This window comes from Anneissia japonica, unplaced genomic scaffold (genome assembly GCF_011630105.1).
Source record: "Anneissia japonica isolate Jap-2015-1 unplaced genomic scaffold, ASM1163010v1 scaffold288228_len36370_cov162, whole genome shotgun sequence".
Taxonomy (NCBI): Eukaryota; Metazoa; Echinodermata; class Crinoidea; order Comatulida; family Comatulidae; genus Anneissia; species Anneissia japonica.
The window spans coordinates 10,225-23,969 of record NW_022753467.1 but is presented as its reverse complement, the minus strand read 5'-3'; the positions used below and the strand labels follow the sequence as shown (position 1 = coordinate 23,969).

The 13,745-nt window shown below is 34.1% G+C and overlaps 2 protein-coding genes across 2 annotated transcripts in view; one reads left to right on the top strand and one right to left on the bottom strand.

Annotated features, from left to right (window-relative positions):
• Positions 1–2,930: 2,930 nt before the first annotated feature.
• On the bottom strand, positions 2,931–5,542 carry LOC117122901 (mitochondrial intermembrane space import and assembly protein 40-B-like). The gene is made up of 3 exons (XM_033268674.1): positions 5,371–5,542; positions 4,152–4,238; positions 2,931–3,818 (listed from the first exon to the last, which is right to left on the bottom strand). Exons 1-3 carry the CDS (start codon positions 5,390–5,392, stop codon positions 3,493–3,495), a joined length of 435 nt encoding a protein of 144 aa, XP_033124565.1. The 5' UTR covers positions 5,393–5,542; the 3' UTR covers positions 2,931–3,492.
• A 78-nt stretch (positions 5,543–5,620) lies between these two features.
• LOC117122900 (UDP-galactose translocator-like) overlaps positions 5,621–13,745 on the top strand; it is a 12,127-nt gene continuing 4,002 nt past the window's right edge. Inside the window, exons 1-2 of the mRNA XM_033268673.1 lie at positions 5,621–5,814; positions 9,932–10,275. Coding sequence (XP_033124564.1) covers positions 5,742–5,814; positions 9,932–10,275 — 417 coding nt within the window. The 5' untranslated portion in view covers positions 5,621–5,741. The remainder of the gene's footprint in view (positions 5,815–9,931; positions 10,276–13,745) is intronic.

Sequence of the window (13,745 nt, the reverse complement as noted above, 5' to 3'; positions counted from 1 at the left end):
CTTTGATTTCCTTTTGCTTATTTGGCTGCTTCCATTGGAGTTTTGGTGCTCAATTTGCTTTATGTTTTTTTTTTTATTTATCTGACTTCTTTTTCAGCATATTATTTGGTTTGATTTGTTAAGTTTTTAAGTTTACTGACTGTGAGTTCCACCGATACACAGGTGTAGCGTCACCAAATAAATAAAAATAAATACCAAGGAGGGGGGAGGTGGGGCTCACAATAATGGACAATACAGGTTTTTGTGTATGTTACAAATATACACTTTGTTGTAACAGTAGGCCTATTTTATGTACTGTACTTGATTACGAAATAAAGAAAATGAAAATAAAGATAATGGCGTGGGAAAGAAATTATCTCAAAATCGGGGGGTGCGCACCTACCTTCCTCCTTCCATTCGCGTTTCTACTGTGGAAGGCGCTATTAACAGTACATGACCATTGAACATCGTCTTGCTGTACTCTCTTTAAATAAATGATCAATGATATAAAACATGAAAGATAACAGAACTTGTTGATTCCAATGTTGCTCTATGAGGGATAAGTTGTCAAAGGGAGGTGCAAATCCCTGGAAAGAAGCACCTGGAGGGTATTTTATGATATTAAACAGTTCGTGTTCGTGTATGGTGTGTGTTTGGGGGGGGGGGGTGTGGGGGGGGGGGGGTGGTTTTAACTTGGCGGCGTCATATCAGTTATTTAAATAAGTGCTCTTGGTTGGACGTTGGACTGTATCTGAGATAACTAATCGGGCCCTTTTATTTGTTTTCAAGTTGATGAAAAACATTTTCGTTGATAAGCTAAGGACGATAGAATCTTTACGTCATATTTATATAATTCCTATATTCATAATAGTCCCTCAATAAAGGAAAAATAATCATAAAGATCGAATCGACCACAGTTTAATATCGACGATATTATAATTAGGTCTATTATTAGCATTCAAATTAATGGACAAGCTTTACCGCACTATATAGTATCAATTTATTGAGATCGAATTCTGTTTCATGACTTAAACAATACATTTAGCTTGATATCGTCATTACGATTAACTTTACTCAGTCATTTTTACACACTGTACATAATAGGAAACCACATATACACCACCATAATACAGACATAATATTACTCATTAAACAACATATACTTACACAAAACACACATAAACAAAACACACAAAAACACATATTATATTCCCAGACTCGGAACAAAATTGTTCAATAAACTCATTTGGATCTACATATAGTAAACAAATTACAGTACCTAAATTAAGAATAAATATAAATTCTTGAGATAGAAATCTTTTTCATGTCATAAACCATCCCGGCATAAACAATACATTTGAGCTTCATTTTGTCATTATGATTAACCTTGTCTTTTTCATATACTGTACAGTGTACATAATAAAGACGCATATACCACCAAATACAGAACAAACATAATATAACTTAAGCAACACATAAACTTACACAAAACACACATACAACACACATACCGTAAATGTTTGAATAAGAGTCGCAGCGCTTATACAATTTTTGGAGGCTTCAGCTTATTCTAGAGCAGCCTGTTTCAAGGGCGGTGCTTATTCGAGAGCGGCACTTATAAACAACTATTGGCGTGGCGCTTTCCATGCCCGTTTCCATGTTACCTATTTCACGTATTCCCGTAGTTCAGCAGGCCTATCATAGGTCCTACGTCTTTGTAACTAAACGCTTATAAAGAAATGCTTGTGTTTTCATTGTGTTATTTATTCATTTTAACATTGTATACATGTGTATTTAAAACCCTGTTTCTTCAAAGTGTTTCATTACACACTGGGTGATACTGCGGCGCTTAATTGAGAAAGAAGTAGGGACCTATTGTTTCATGCAAAAAATTATTTTAAAATATCATACTTGAAATTAACTTGCTCATTTTGAAATAAAATAAACATTATCAACTTGAACATAGAAATTAGTGTATTTAAAAAACACGTTTACCCATAATTCAGGGAAAAATAAATGATAAAAATACTGGAAATATTTTATTTTTATTATCATTATCCAATATAAAAATCAGGATTTTTTAAATACAATAATTTCTATGATCAAGTTAATCATTTCTATTTTACTGCTTCTGTTATTGCAAAGTTAGCAAGTTAATTTGAAAATTATTTTTTATGATTTGTTTGTTGATTTGTAGGGGGTCGGGAGAAAATACATGTTTAAAGATCTGTTCACATTGTTATATGTCAGGGGTCCCAAGTCTCCCAGTACTCGCGGGAGACTTGGGTCTGAAGTGTGAAAGTCCCTCTCTGCCCTGAATCGGCCAATGTAGATCTCTCGGAAATGGCTTCTTTCAATTTATGACCCCCGATATGTGGGCTGACGATGTCATATTATTTAATACCCATATATGGCCTAATTGCAAGTATTTGTAACAAAAACCTACATAGTTTGGACAGACCTTAAACCAGGGCTGGGCATACAAATTGGTCGGAGGGCGAAAATACAGTAAATTTTTTATTTAACACAGAGGGCCGCACACTCACTTTGATGTTTTCAGTATGCTTCTAAAAACCTTAATGCACTGCTTTTATACCACTTTTATTCTCAGATTTAACATTACTTTTTACAGATGATCAGTGTCGGGCCATAAAAAACAAGGTGTTTTCTAGTAAAAAATGTTTGGTGGTATAGGGTTTTCAATTCATTTTCACAGGACGCAAAATAGTCAATGTTGGGCCGCATGCGCCCCGCGGGCTGCACTTTGTCCACTGCCTTAAAGGAAAGCTGATATTTTGGAATTTTTGTTTTTGCTTTACTTGGTTAGTTTCTAGGCTTTTTTTTTTATTTTAAGCACCTTGATCATTTAAAAAAAAATATGAAATGTTAATCTACAGTATGTGCCATTGAATTGAAGAATATCCAGCAAATTCAATCTTGTGGAATGTATATAACATTAAACATTTATTTTAATATTATACATTCCATTAAAATATCTAATGAATTTACATACTGTACTAAAGCTTTAGCTATAAAATTTCAATAATCAATTACAGTTTAAAATTTGTGATAAAGCTGAGATTAACAGGACTTATCAGCCTGGTTTACTTAAGATCGCTACACGCTGTCACTGCAATGTTTTCAGCGCAATAGTTATACTGCGTAGCGGTCCCAAACGCAATCAGGAAGGCTCCCCGTTTTGACTGACCAATCAGCAGCCCCTAAAGCTGTCGGCGATAGCATGTAGAAGTTGTATAGAAAGCAAGCTTTAGACAACATTAATCTATGAGCTTAGGTTCACACGGTGAACATCTTAAGATGATTGATAAAATTAATCTATCTCGCAAAATGCATTCTTTTCACTATCATTGTACTGTAATGTTAATTTGTCTATGTCCCCCTACCCTGAACTTCTCCCCTACTCCCCAGATCAGTCTTTCCTGGGTTTTGAACCTGCCAGTATATTTCTTCATCCTGAGATTATTAGTGGAAATGCATATTATCATATGGTCATCATACGCTCGAGCCTTCTTCTGAATCAGATGACTGTGAACTTTGACCTACATCTTTCTTTGACTCTGATGCCTCCTCGACATCTGGCAATGGATCGCTATTGTCTATATCATCGTTGTCATCGTTCGTAGGATATAAAGTTGGATACTGCACCATGCATTCCTGCATTGTGCGAAATGGTTGCAGACAATCAGATCCCTTTGGTTCAGATTCACTGTAGTGAAAACAGGAGAAAGCCTCACGGAATTCTACTCCACATGGACCAGTAGCCATTCCTCCTAGGCATGGACAATTCCAGTTGATGTCACCATTGGGAAGAATCAAGCCTGTAAAAACACAAATATATAAATCAATGAAAAAATGGTAGTATTATAATAAATTATATATTTAATAATGTATTACTAATGACTGAGTATAGAGGGTCTTGTCCACTATAAGAGCATGGCAGTGCTAATAGCAATAGAGGAATAAATAAAAGCATAGCACTAAGCTATCCTTTAAACCATTGGGCTCAATGAACATTTTTATAGCTAGGGATAACCTTGAGTCTGTCAAGAGCAGGAGAAACCTGCAGCAGCTTGTCAAGGGCATGGATGCTCATTTCTAGAGCTAAATTTTGGATCCCCCTCATTAAGCAACAAATAAATGCACACAGTTACCTTCCCCCTCTTCTTCAATTTCTCCAAAATCAACCTTGCTCGGTTTTTCATGATCTTCTTTTGTGGCAAATATTATTTTATCTTTACCTGTGAAGCAATTTAGAATTATTATTAATAGTATGTAAAGGTCGTAACCTGAATCTCTGGGCTCACGGGCTGGAGTAGCCCCTGTCTCTCTTTCCATGGTGTTTGGGCCAGACTGTGCAATGCTGTTGGGGGGGGGGGGTGGTCACCACTCCTCCCACACAGCAGACTCTTTTACCTTCCCAGCATATGCCAGTTCCCTAAAGACAATAGCGGCTTGCACAGCGAGACTTTCGAACCCCCGATTTCAAGGAAGGGAGTCTGAGCCACAACCTGCTGCCTACTGCTTCTTTTTTTAGAGAAGTCCTAAAGCCAGGTTCCAGAGGGAAAAAAAAATTATAATTTTGTACAAACGAATGTTCTAAAATCTAAGACATTGTAGGGGTAATTGAAGAATTAATTGAGAATACACGTACTTAAAAAAATGGTGGCCATACAGTAAAGTATATTAAATGCGTAAAACTTGCGTAGAAAATCGTTAGGAAAATAGATGCTCAGAATCATAACTATTGCATAATACATTGTTTATATATTAAGATTAGCTCACAGCAGCCTAATTTATTTTAAATTTTAAATGTCAGTTGAATGGCCGAGCAGTTAAGGCAGGGGTACCGCAACCTACAGCCATAATATCAGCGCTGGTTCAAACGGCATGCTAGTCTATGCTTCTGGTGGTTGAAAAAGTCTTCTCAGATAAGGACTATAAACCGTAGGCCCAGTGTACTGTATACACAATGGCTCGTGTGCAAAAGAACCCAGTACATCATTCGGAGCGAGTAGGATTTGAATGGCCGAGAGGTTAAGGTGGTCCGGTCGACCTGCATTGTAAGCTTGGACTAACTAAAACTAAAGCCTAAAAGGCAAGGCAATATAGTCAAATTTCGCTTCTGCTAATAGAGTCTGCAGTATACTTTCTCGAATGAAGGCCACAGGTATTTGGCCTAGGCTAGGCCGGTAGTGGTAGCTAACAAGCAAGGCGCTAACCTGATCGTTAACATAAAAGATAGCCTAGCCTAGGCCTACCTAGACTCTAGATAGGCTAGGCCAGGACTAGCCTAGGCTAGGTTAGAAATACCATGGCATGGTGGGGGCCTAGGCTTAACCTAAACATACAATTTTTTAAAAACATAATAACCTTCTTGTCTACAGTAAGACATTATTAGTTTTCATTCGATGCAAACTAATTAAAAAATATCCAATTAGAACAGGAATAAGAAATTTCACCAGCACTCATCCACTGGCGGAATTAGCGAAATCATGCAAACGTTATACTCTGCAAACACATGTGTGTCAAAGTGCAGTAGGCTTGTAATACAGCCTCCAGTACAATTTCTAAAAAGTACTTGTTGAAGGCTAATATATAAATGCCTGACGATGGTGGCGTTTTCGTATTTTTTTAATGTAGTTTTATTTTAGCCACGTACCGCCGTTCTCGTTGTTGCTTCTTGTTTTGTATTTTCATTCATATTTAAATTCAATGGGTCTACTCCTAGAAAGAAGTATACAATGCCTGTGAAAGCTTCTGAGAGAGGAGCTGATGCGATAATCAAAATGTCTGCAGGTGACACACTCACACCAGGTAATGCTTACCCTTTCCGAAACATGTTCAATCCAAGTTCATCCAAGTCTAGACTAGGCCTATCCTAGCTAGCTAGGTCCAGGGCCAGCTACTACTACTATGCCTAGCCTCTGGGTTTGGGGAAGTGTTTTGAGTGATCGATAAACCATTCATGCGTGTAATTAAATAAAAAACGGCCAGCTCAATGACATGTCATATGTTATACCATGGAGGAATTTAAACTACAGTTTTCCCTGCAATTAAAAAAAATTACAGTATGGGATGTATAGGCCTAGATAGGTAAGACCTCCCTAAAAATCACCCCTCTCCCAGCCCCATTCCTATTTTTGGATAATGTCTTTTATGTTTCTTCTTTTTTTCTGTAGTTTATTTTCTCAAATCATCAAAACATAATTTTCTACTTTCTCAGTGTTAAAACCAAATCACAAAAATATCTACTTCTCAAATTAATAACAAAAAAATTAAAAAATGGAATACAGTATATAATAAATCTTTCTCAATAATAGTAAATATTATGTAAAGAAGTAGAAAAAGAGACAGCAAACAGCAAGAAGGAGGCATCCTCTGAAAGGTAAACCAGTGTGGGAGGAGCCATGAATGTGAATGGTAATTAGTTTAAACAGAGAGATATAAACATGCAAAACACAAACCAAAATCCAAAAACAAAAAACATGAAAACAAAACACATGCACAAAACACAATCAATCAAACAGTCAAGTATAATACAGTAAATAAATAATTCAGGTCATTACCTGCTTAATAATTTGAAATAAGATTATGTTTAAGTTGATAAGTAAGGGACTTTTTGTTTAGAGCTATATTTCTAATGTTGAGAGGTATATTGTTCCAGAATTTGGGACCGCTGAAATGAATGTTGAAAAAACAAGGGCATCAGTATGGGGTTGCGGGAAATGTACTTCATTAGCAGATCTGGTAGCATAGTTTAATAAAAATCAAAATTATACAGTAATAAATTGTTAAAAAGAGAGAAATGCTTGAAGACCAGATTAGTAAGAACAAAATTACAGTACGTAAGATTGATTGAAGAACATGTTTAGAAAGTCTATAAATAATACTAATTTTTTTTTTTTTTCAGAAATACATTGTATATGATGTTTCCAATTTAACTAAGAGTCAACAGAAAATTCCCAGAAATTTACCTTTGTCATCTAAGGGAATAACCACATTATTTAAAGTAACAATCTTATTAGAATTTTGGAATAATGTTTATTATGACCGTGGAAAACAATAGCATTACACTTGCATACATTAACTGAAAACTTGTTACCAGAAAAATAATCAATAACAGCTTTGAGTTCAAAATTGACAACTTAAAAAAAGAGAATCAATGTTATGTACTAGAATAATATAATATAAAATGAAAGAGAGACATTTTTAGAGAACTTTAATATAGAGGTAATTTTATAGTATAAGTAAAGGACCAAGAAGTGATCCTTGTAGAACTTCACATGAGATTTGCCTGAATTTGGAAGATGCATGCATGTATTTAGTACTTTGCGAACGATTTGTTAAATAACTTTTACAGAGATTAAGATTGTGCCACGAATACTATAATTGTGTAACTTAAAGGGAGTATGTCAAGATCAATTGTGTCAAAAGCTTTTGACAGATTGATCAAATACCCATTGCATAGCTGTTATTTTGAAATGCATCAGTAATATTACGGTTGGTTAAATCATGGACCTATTAATAAGGTCCATGGTTAAATCTATCAAGGCCAAAGACGTGGAATACTCTTTTCTAAAACCAAATTGATGTTTATAAAGAATATTATTTTCTGAATAAAAGCATATACATATAAACCGTTCAAAAAGTTCAGAAAAAATAGAGAGAATAGAAATTGGGCGATAATTGTTTATTTCAGATTTAATCCCAGCTTTGTAAACTGGAGTGACTTTTATTTTAAAAATAATTTTTATATACTTTTCAGTTTAATTTATGGATTGATATTTTGCAGAAATGTTCTTCAATTGTTATCTTCTTTTATAAAATGCAATCAACAATGTTCAAAACTATGATTCTCGATCGTTTTGGGTGGTTGCAGGAAATTATAAATTGCAACGAATGGGGGTTTTGCCAGAGCCGGTCACATATATTAATAATTAAAATATTCTTCAGGAAAACATTATAGTATAAAAAATAATATTGTTGTCGATGGACGTGGGGAGAGATACACCACTGAAAATAAGGTGATGAGATTTATTGATTGATTGATTTTATTCCGCTTTACTTTAATATTAGTATGCAAAATTTAAAAGTAACATCCATCTCAAGTCTCAAATAAAATCCAGAGTCATAATATTAAAACATTATTAAAATCGACAAAGTGTACATATAAACATGGGAAAAACTACAAACATCAAGCATTTTTATAAAATAACATCAATTTATAATAAACGTCCGAGTTCATAAAAAATCAAAACATAAAAGAATCGACACACAAAAATAAAAAGAACTACCAACATCAAAGCCACTGATAACCCATAAAGTCTAAGAATGACTTTTTTCTTGTTTTTGTAATAATCTTTTGTCTTAATTAGATTTAGCAATTTTAATACCTCTTTGGATTTTGTCTATTAGGAATCTTAATTCAAAAGGTGGCATATAGGATTCTTTATTATTTCTGTCTTTTTTTAAATTATATAATTGTCTCGTTAAATAATGTATCACTATGGATTTTATATAGTCATCCATGGTTCATGGTTTCTTTTACGTGCAACTTTATCAAGTAGGCTACTTTGAGGAATACGGTTTTAAACTTTGCCCATGCATTAATAACGTTACATGTACGGATATCATCCCAGTTGATATCATCTAGGATATTTAAACAATTTTCCTGACCATAACTATCTAATAATTATAGTTTTCTGATTAAAAAATTGGTGTTTTTTTATACAACATGTACAATAAATAACTAAATTGTCACTTTACAGTTTATACCAAAATTTTAGGGTACACAATTCATTCTGGGGAATTTGTTATGATGTGATTAATTTAAGAACTAGTAGAATCGGTAATATGAGTAGTCTGTTTAATAAGTCGTTTAAGGTTGAGGAAACATAGTAATATTTTATATTCATAGTTAAACTAGATTTGTTTTTGTTATCAAAATTAATATTGATATCACCAAGGAAATACATTTTGCAATCCCGATCTTAAATTGGAGAATATCGATTCAAGTTTATCAAGAAAATTGTTAACCTTCAGGGGTCGGTATATGCTACAAAATACAATAATGTAGGTTTAGTTTTAGGAAGAAGGATATCAACCACAACAGCTTCTATACAGTATCTTTTCTTATGTTATTTTCATGACTGCAAGCAAAGTCTGTTCAAGTAAAAGAGAGACACCACTCCCCCTCTCTGTTCTTATCTTTACATTAAACCAAGTTGTTTCAATGGAGACTTCCACATCACATACAGTATCTTCCAGATGAGAGATGACAGTAGGTCTACTATTATAAAGATTTTATTTCCTGCCAAAAGGAATTGAAAACCCAAAAATTGAAATAAAATCTTGAAAAGCTCATTTAAACCGATCAAATAAGTTAATTTCTAATACCAAACAAAAACAAAAACAAAAAAAATAAAAATAGTTTTCACTGATACAGACATATTGTAGTATAAAATTTCTTAAATTAATTACTGCACAAGCAAAGGATGTATGCAAAAGGAATACAGAAAGGTATTACATTTAACTCCTTGTTAGTAGTTACAGTAACTGACATGGTAAATTTTTTTCTCATTTAAATATTTGATTGTAAAGTTAATATTGAAATATGCAAATTATGGAATTAAAATATAGAACTGAATTTTCTATTTTTTTCAAGCTCTTGACACTTACAGACAGTACATCTTTAAAGGTACAATGAGACTATTAAGCCGGACACTTACTGCATTTATGACTGTTGTATGACGACAGCGGCACTGTCTGCTGATTGCCGGTGGCAGTGTGAACAGACCATCATTAAAAACAAACCATTGCATGCGCATCGACGCATTGCGTTCTTTATAGAGTCGCGTCAGCCGAGCCTGGCTTTACGCTGTGAATGATGGCGACTGCAATATAATTAATTATTTTATTTCTTTTCTTTCAGTGAACCCCAGTTACTTCAGCATGAAGTACATCAGTTTGGTTCTACTTGTGTTTCAAAACTGTATGCTAATCCTAACAATGCGCTACACGCGCACTCTACCTGGCGACATGTACTTCTCAACTACGACCGTTGTGGTCACGGAGGCGGTCAAAATGAGTACGTGTGTTCTCATACTACTTGTAGAGCATAACTTCAAGATTTTTGAGTTTGGACACTACCTGAAGCAGAACATAGTTGACCAGCCATTGGACACCTTGAAGGTTGCAGTGCCTGCATTTATATACATGATTCAGAACAACTTACTTTTCATAGCCGTTTCTAACTTAAGTGCAGCCACTTATCAGGTAAGTACCCTATTCAAAGGACAGTGAATGGGGTGTTGACATTTCATAACCCAGACATTTGGTAACTCTGTCATGGACAATTCGCAATAAATTTTAAAAAAATAAAAAAATATGAAAATTCACAAAAATAAAGACATTTCAGGTTTTGGAATGTCAGGGTTACATATTGTAATATATTGTAGTTTTGAAGTGTCTACCACCCTAATCGAATGATGGCAATGCATTTGCAATGTTAGATCAGTTACACTGTATATAGTGGGACAGTTTTGTGGGACTTGCCCATATTTGGGCATAATGATATCGTATCACTCCTGTATTATGGGCAACTCACTAGTGACTTTACTAACTTAGTGTCTCTATGCCAGCTGAGTGGTCTTACTTCTCTGTCTGGGCTGGTTTGGTTAGGTTGCAGGTGAGATCCTTCCTGTCATACTTCTTTTGCAAGAGCTTTGATGGATGGTGTAGCGATCGATAAAGTGATTGTAATTTTAGATTGTGTTTGTTATTGATGAGTGAATTGAGGTCCGATTTAAGGGTTATAGGTACTGTAAAGTTGTTCTGGGTGTACCTCTGAACTTGGGTCAGTGAGTACAAAAGTAGAACTTGATGGCAATATTGGCTGACCAGTGCGTGCTCATCAAGTCTGAGGATGCGACCAAAGAGGCGCCAGCTTGCTTCGATGATTATATGGAAATTAAAATTGGTTTTTTCTTTGCATCTTTTGTATAATTTTTGTTTAATAATTTTAATGTGGATAAATAACTCAAATGAGGCATCATAACCCACTAGTATTTGTCACCATAAAATTTGAGTGTGGTCAGAGTAAATACTGTAAATTTTGACCATCAGGCTATTGGTGATCGTATCTATATACAGTACTACAGTATATGAAATAAGGATTGGAGCTTTGGGCTATGAGGAAAATAACCATTTTCTAGTAAATTATCCTGTAAGCTACTACAGATCTCTTTGCTATAATGCTTCATTCCTTTATTTTTCTCTTTGTTATTTTGTATTCAATATTTAAAAATAATAAATAAACACATCTATTATCCTGCAGTAATTATGATTTTAAAATCATATTTAATTTCATAATCTATTATAATATACTGTAACAACAATACTAAGTTTAAAATAGAAGTATTAATAATTAATGCTTATGCTATTAATTTATTACCATATAAAATAATTTGTTATGCATGTACATATTTGTAATTTTATTTAATTTATATCAACACGTTTCAAAATTGTAATGAAGTTATATTGCAGCACTGTATTTTTCACATTGTAAATCCTTGATGAAAAGGTGCATTCTCCCCCCAAAAAGGCTTCTATAAATGGAAGACCTGTTTGAAGTACGAAATTCTATTAACCAAACTCAGTATAGGAATTTACCAAGGATATTGCAGACACAGGATATTAAATCTGGATCATACATTACAAGAGCATGCATTGAAACTTATGTCAAAAGCCACACTCTCAATACTGTTTTGCCACTCTGCGTACAGGAACGTAACATCCTGATTAAATCATGATTTTAGGAATTGAATCATCCCAAACACTAACTAACTTTAAATACTGTACATTGATGTACACTAAACAATAATTTTAGTGTAGAAATTAATGTAATTACAAAAAAAAAAATTATTTAAATTCGTTTTGTTTGTATTAATAGTTTTTCTTGCAACTTTCATTCATGCCATTTTTTTTACACAAATTGGTCTTTCACTGGTGCGCTGTGTGTATAATATTGAGTTATTGTTTCTTCTAATAATTAGTTAATTATTGAAATTAGACTTCAAACTGTTGAACATGACCATCCAATTGTAGATTAGACCATCCATATTTAAAAGTACAGAGATTAAAGATTTACAGCATTGTCCTTTGAAAATGACAAATAATCATAAAAGTAATTTATATATTAACTTGGTCATTTTGCAATAACATATAAATTATTAACTTGGGCATAGAAATTATTATGAATTAAAAAAACATATACCCTAATTTTTATACAGGATAATGGTAATGAAAATAATAAAACACTATGATTGGAAGTGCTTATATCATTTTCGCTTATTAAATACACTCATTTCTATGTTCAAGTTGATATTTATGCTTCAAAATGAGCAAGTTTTAAAATAAAAAAATTATTTTATTTATTTATTTTTTTTGTCATCTTGCATGGGACAATACATCTTTATAGTGATGCGCTTTAGTATTACAAGTTAGTAAAGTTCCTCTAGAAATCAAGCATGATGTCTACAGTAACAATATTCCCCTGTTTCTAAGACATTAATTCAGATAAAGACATCAAGTTTCAGAATTTAGACCATGAAGTATTAGAAATTAAAAACAAAAGTAACTGATTAAAATTTGTGTGAATTCTCTGATATCCTGGCCAAGCATTGTGTTGTGAAAGCATACATTATGTCCATTACTAGTTGTGCTTTTTGGAGAGAGTACAGTAGTATTGGATCCCAAGGGGAAAAAAAAGCAGAAATAGTAGCATATGAGGTGCCAAATAAACTTGGGTTTGGTCTGCACTGAGCTCAGTAAAATTATTGTATTTCACAGAATTCACTGAGTAACCCAAATAAAATGAAGGCCTGGAACCCAGGCTATGACATCAAGAGTGAAGGCCACATACCTTGGCCTAATGATAGAAACAGGTTCAGATGATTTGTTGTGTGGGAAAAATAATTTCTCTTGTATCTCACCCAAGAGAATAAGTGTATCACACCCATACAGTATATGCAAGTACTGTATGCCTACAGGTATATGCTATGATTATTTAATTTGACTTTGATTTTAAAGTTAAAGATGAACCAGGGATCTGCACATGGTTAAATGAAATGCAAATAGGGACTTTTAGATTGTGTGGACGTGGACCTGGTTCACGTCGACTAGTCATGCGTGTCAACGTAGTCAACTATACCTGTTGACTACAAATGAAAACCTTTTAGATTTCAGTCGACATGTAGCGCGCGCTAGGCAACCTTATTATGCAGCTCTGTGTCATGGCGAACCTTCATTGACTTCGCGAAATTGTCGTCTTTGCATATTCTACAGGTGTTTTGGATGATGAGGAATTCATGTTTTTATACAATACAAATAAACCCAAAAATGCCGAATTCAGGTACCGAGATTATCTGAAATTTGATCTAGACAAGTACAACAATGATGAATGTAATGCATACTTCAGGGTGCATCCGGTGCGTCAACTGCGATGATGCAGATAGTTAACAGGCCTCCCCGGCCGGCTGCGCTCGCTGCGGTGCAAGTTTGCATTGCATGCACACTGGCGTAAGGACGCTCATGAACTTCCACAGCCTTTTTTGTGTTTACGAAGGCAGTAGAAATTACATAACTGCCTGTGCATTAAAAAGCAAATAATACAGATTAATTCAACACAAGTTAGAAACTTCCCCCAGACTCTGTCTCTGCCTCAGTTGGACGAACTAGTGAAGGCA

Excerpts from the sequence above, each read along its gene's own strand:
- LOC117122901 (XM_033268674.1), bottom strand. The coding sequence starts at position 5,392 with ATGTCTTACTGTAGACAAGAAG. Across the intron at positions 4,239-5,370 it reads GTCTTACTGTAGACAAGAAG|GTAAAGATAAAATAATATTT; the intron begins GTTATTATGTTT and ends ATTGCTTCACAG. Across the intron at positions 3,819-4,151 it reads AATTGAAGAAGAGGGGGAAG|GCTTGATTCTTCCCAATGGT; the intron begins GTAACTGTGTGC and ends GTGTTTTTACAG.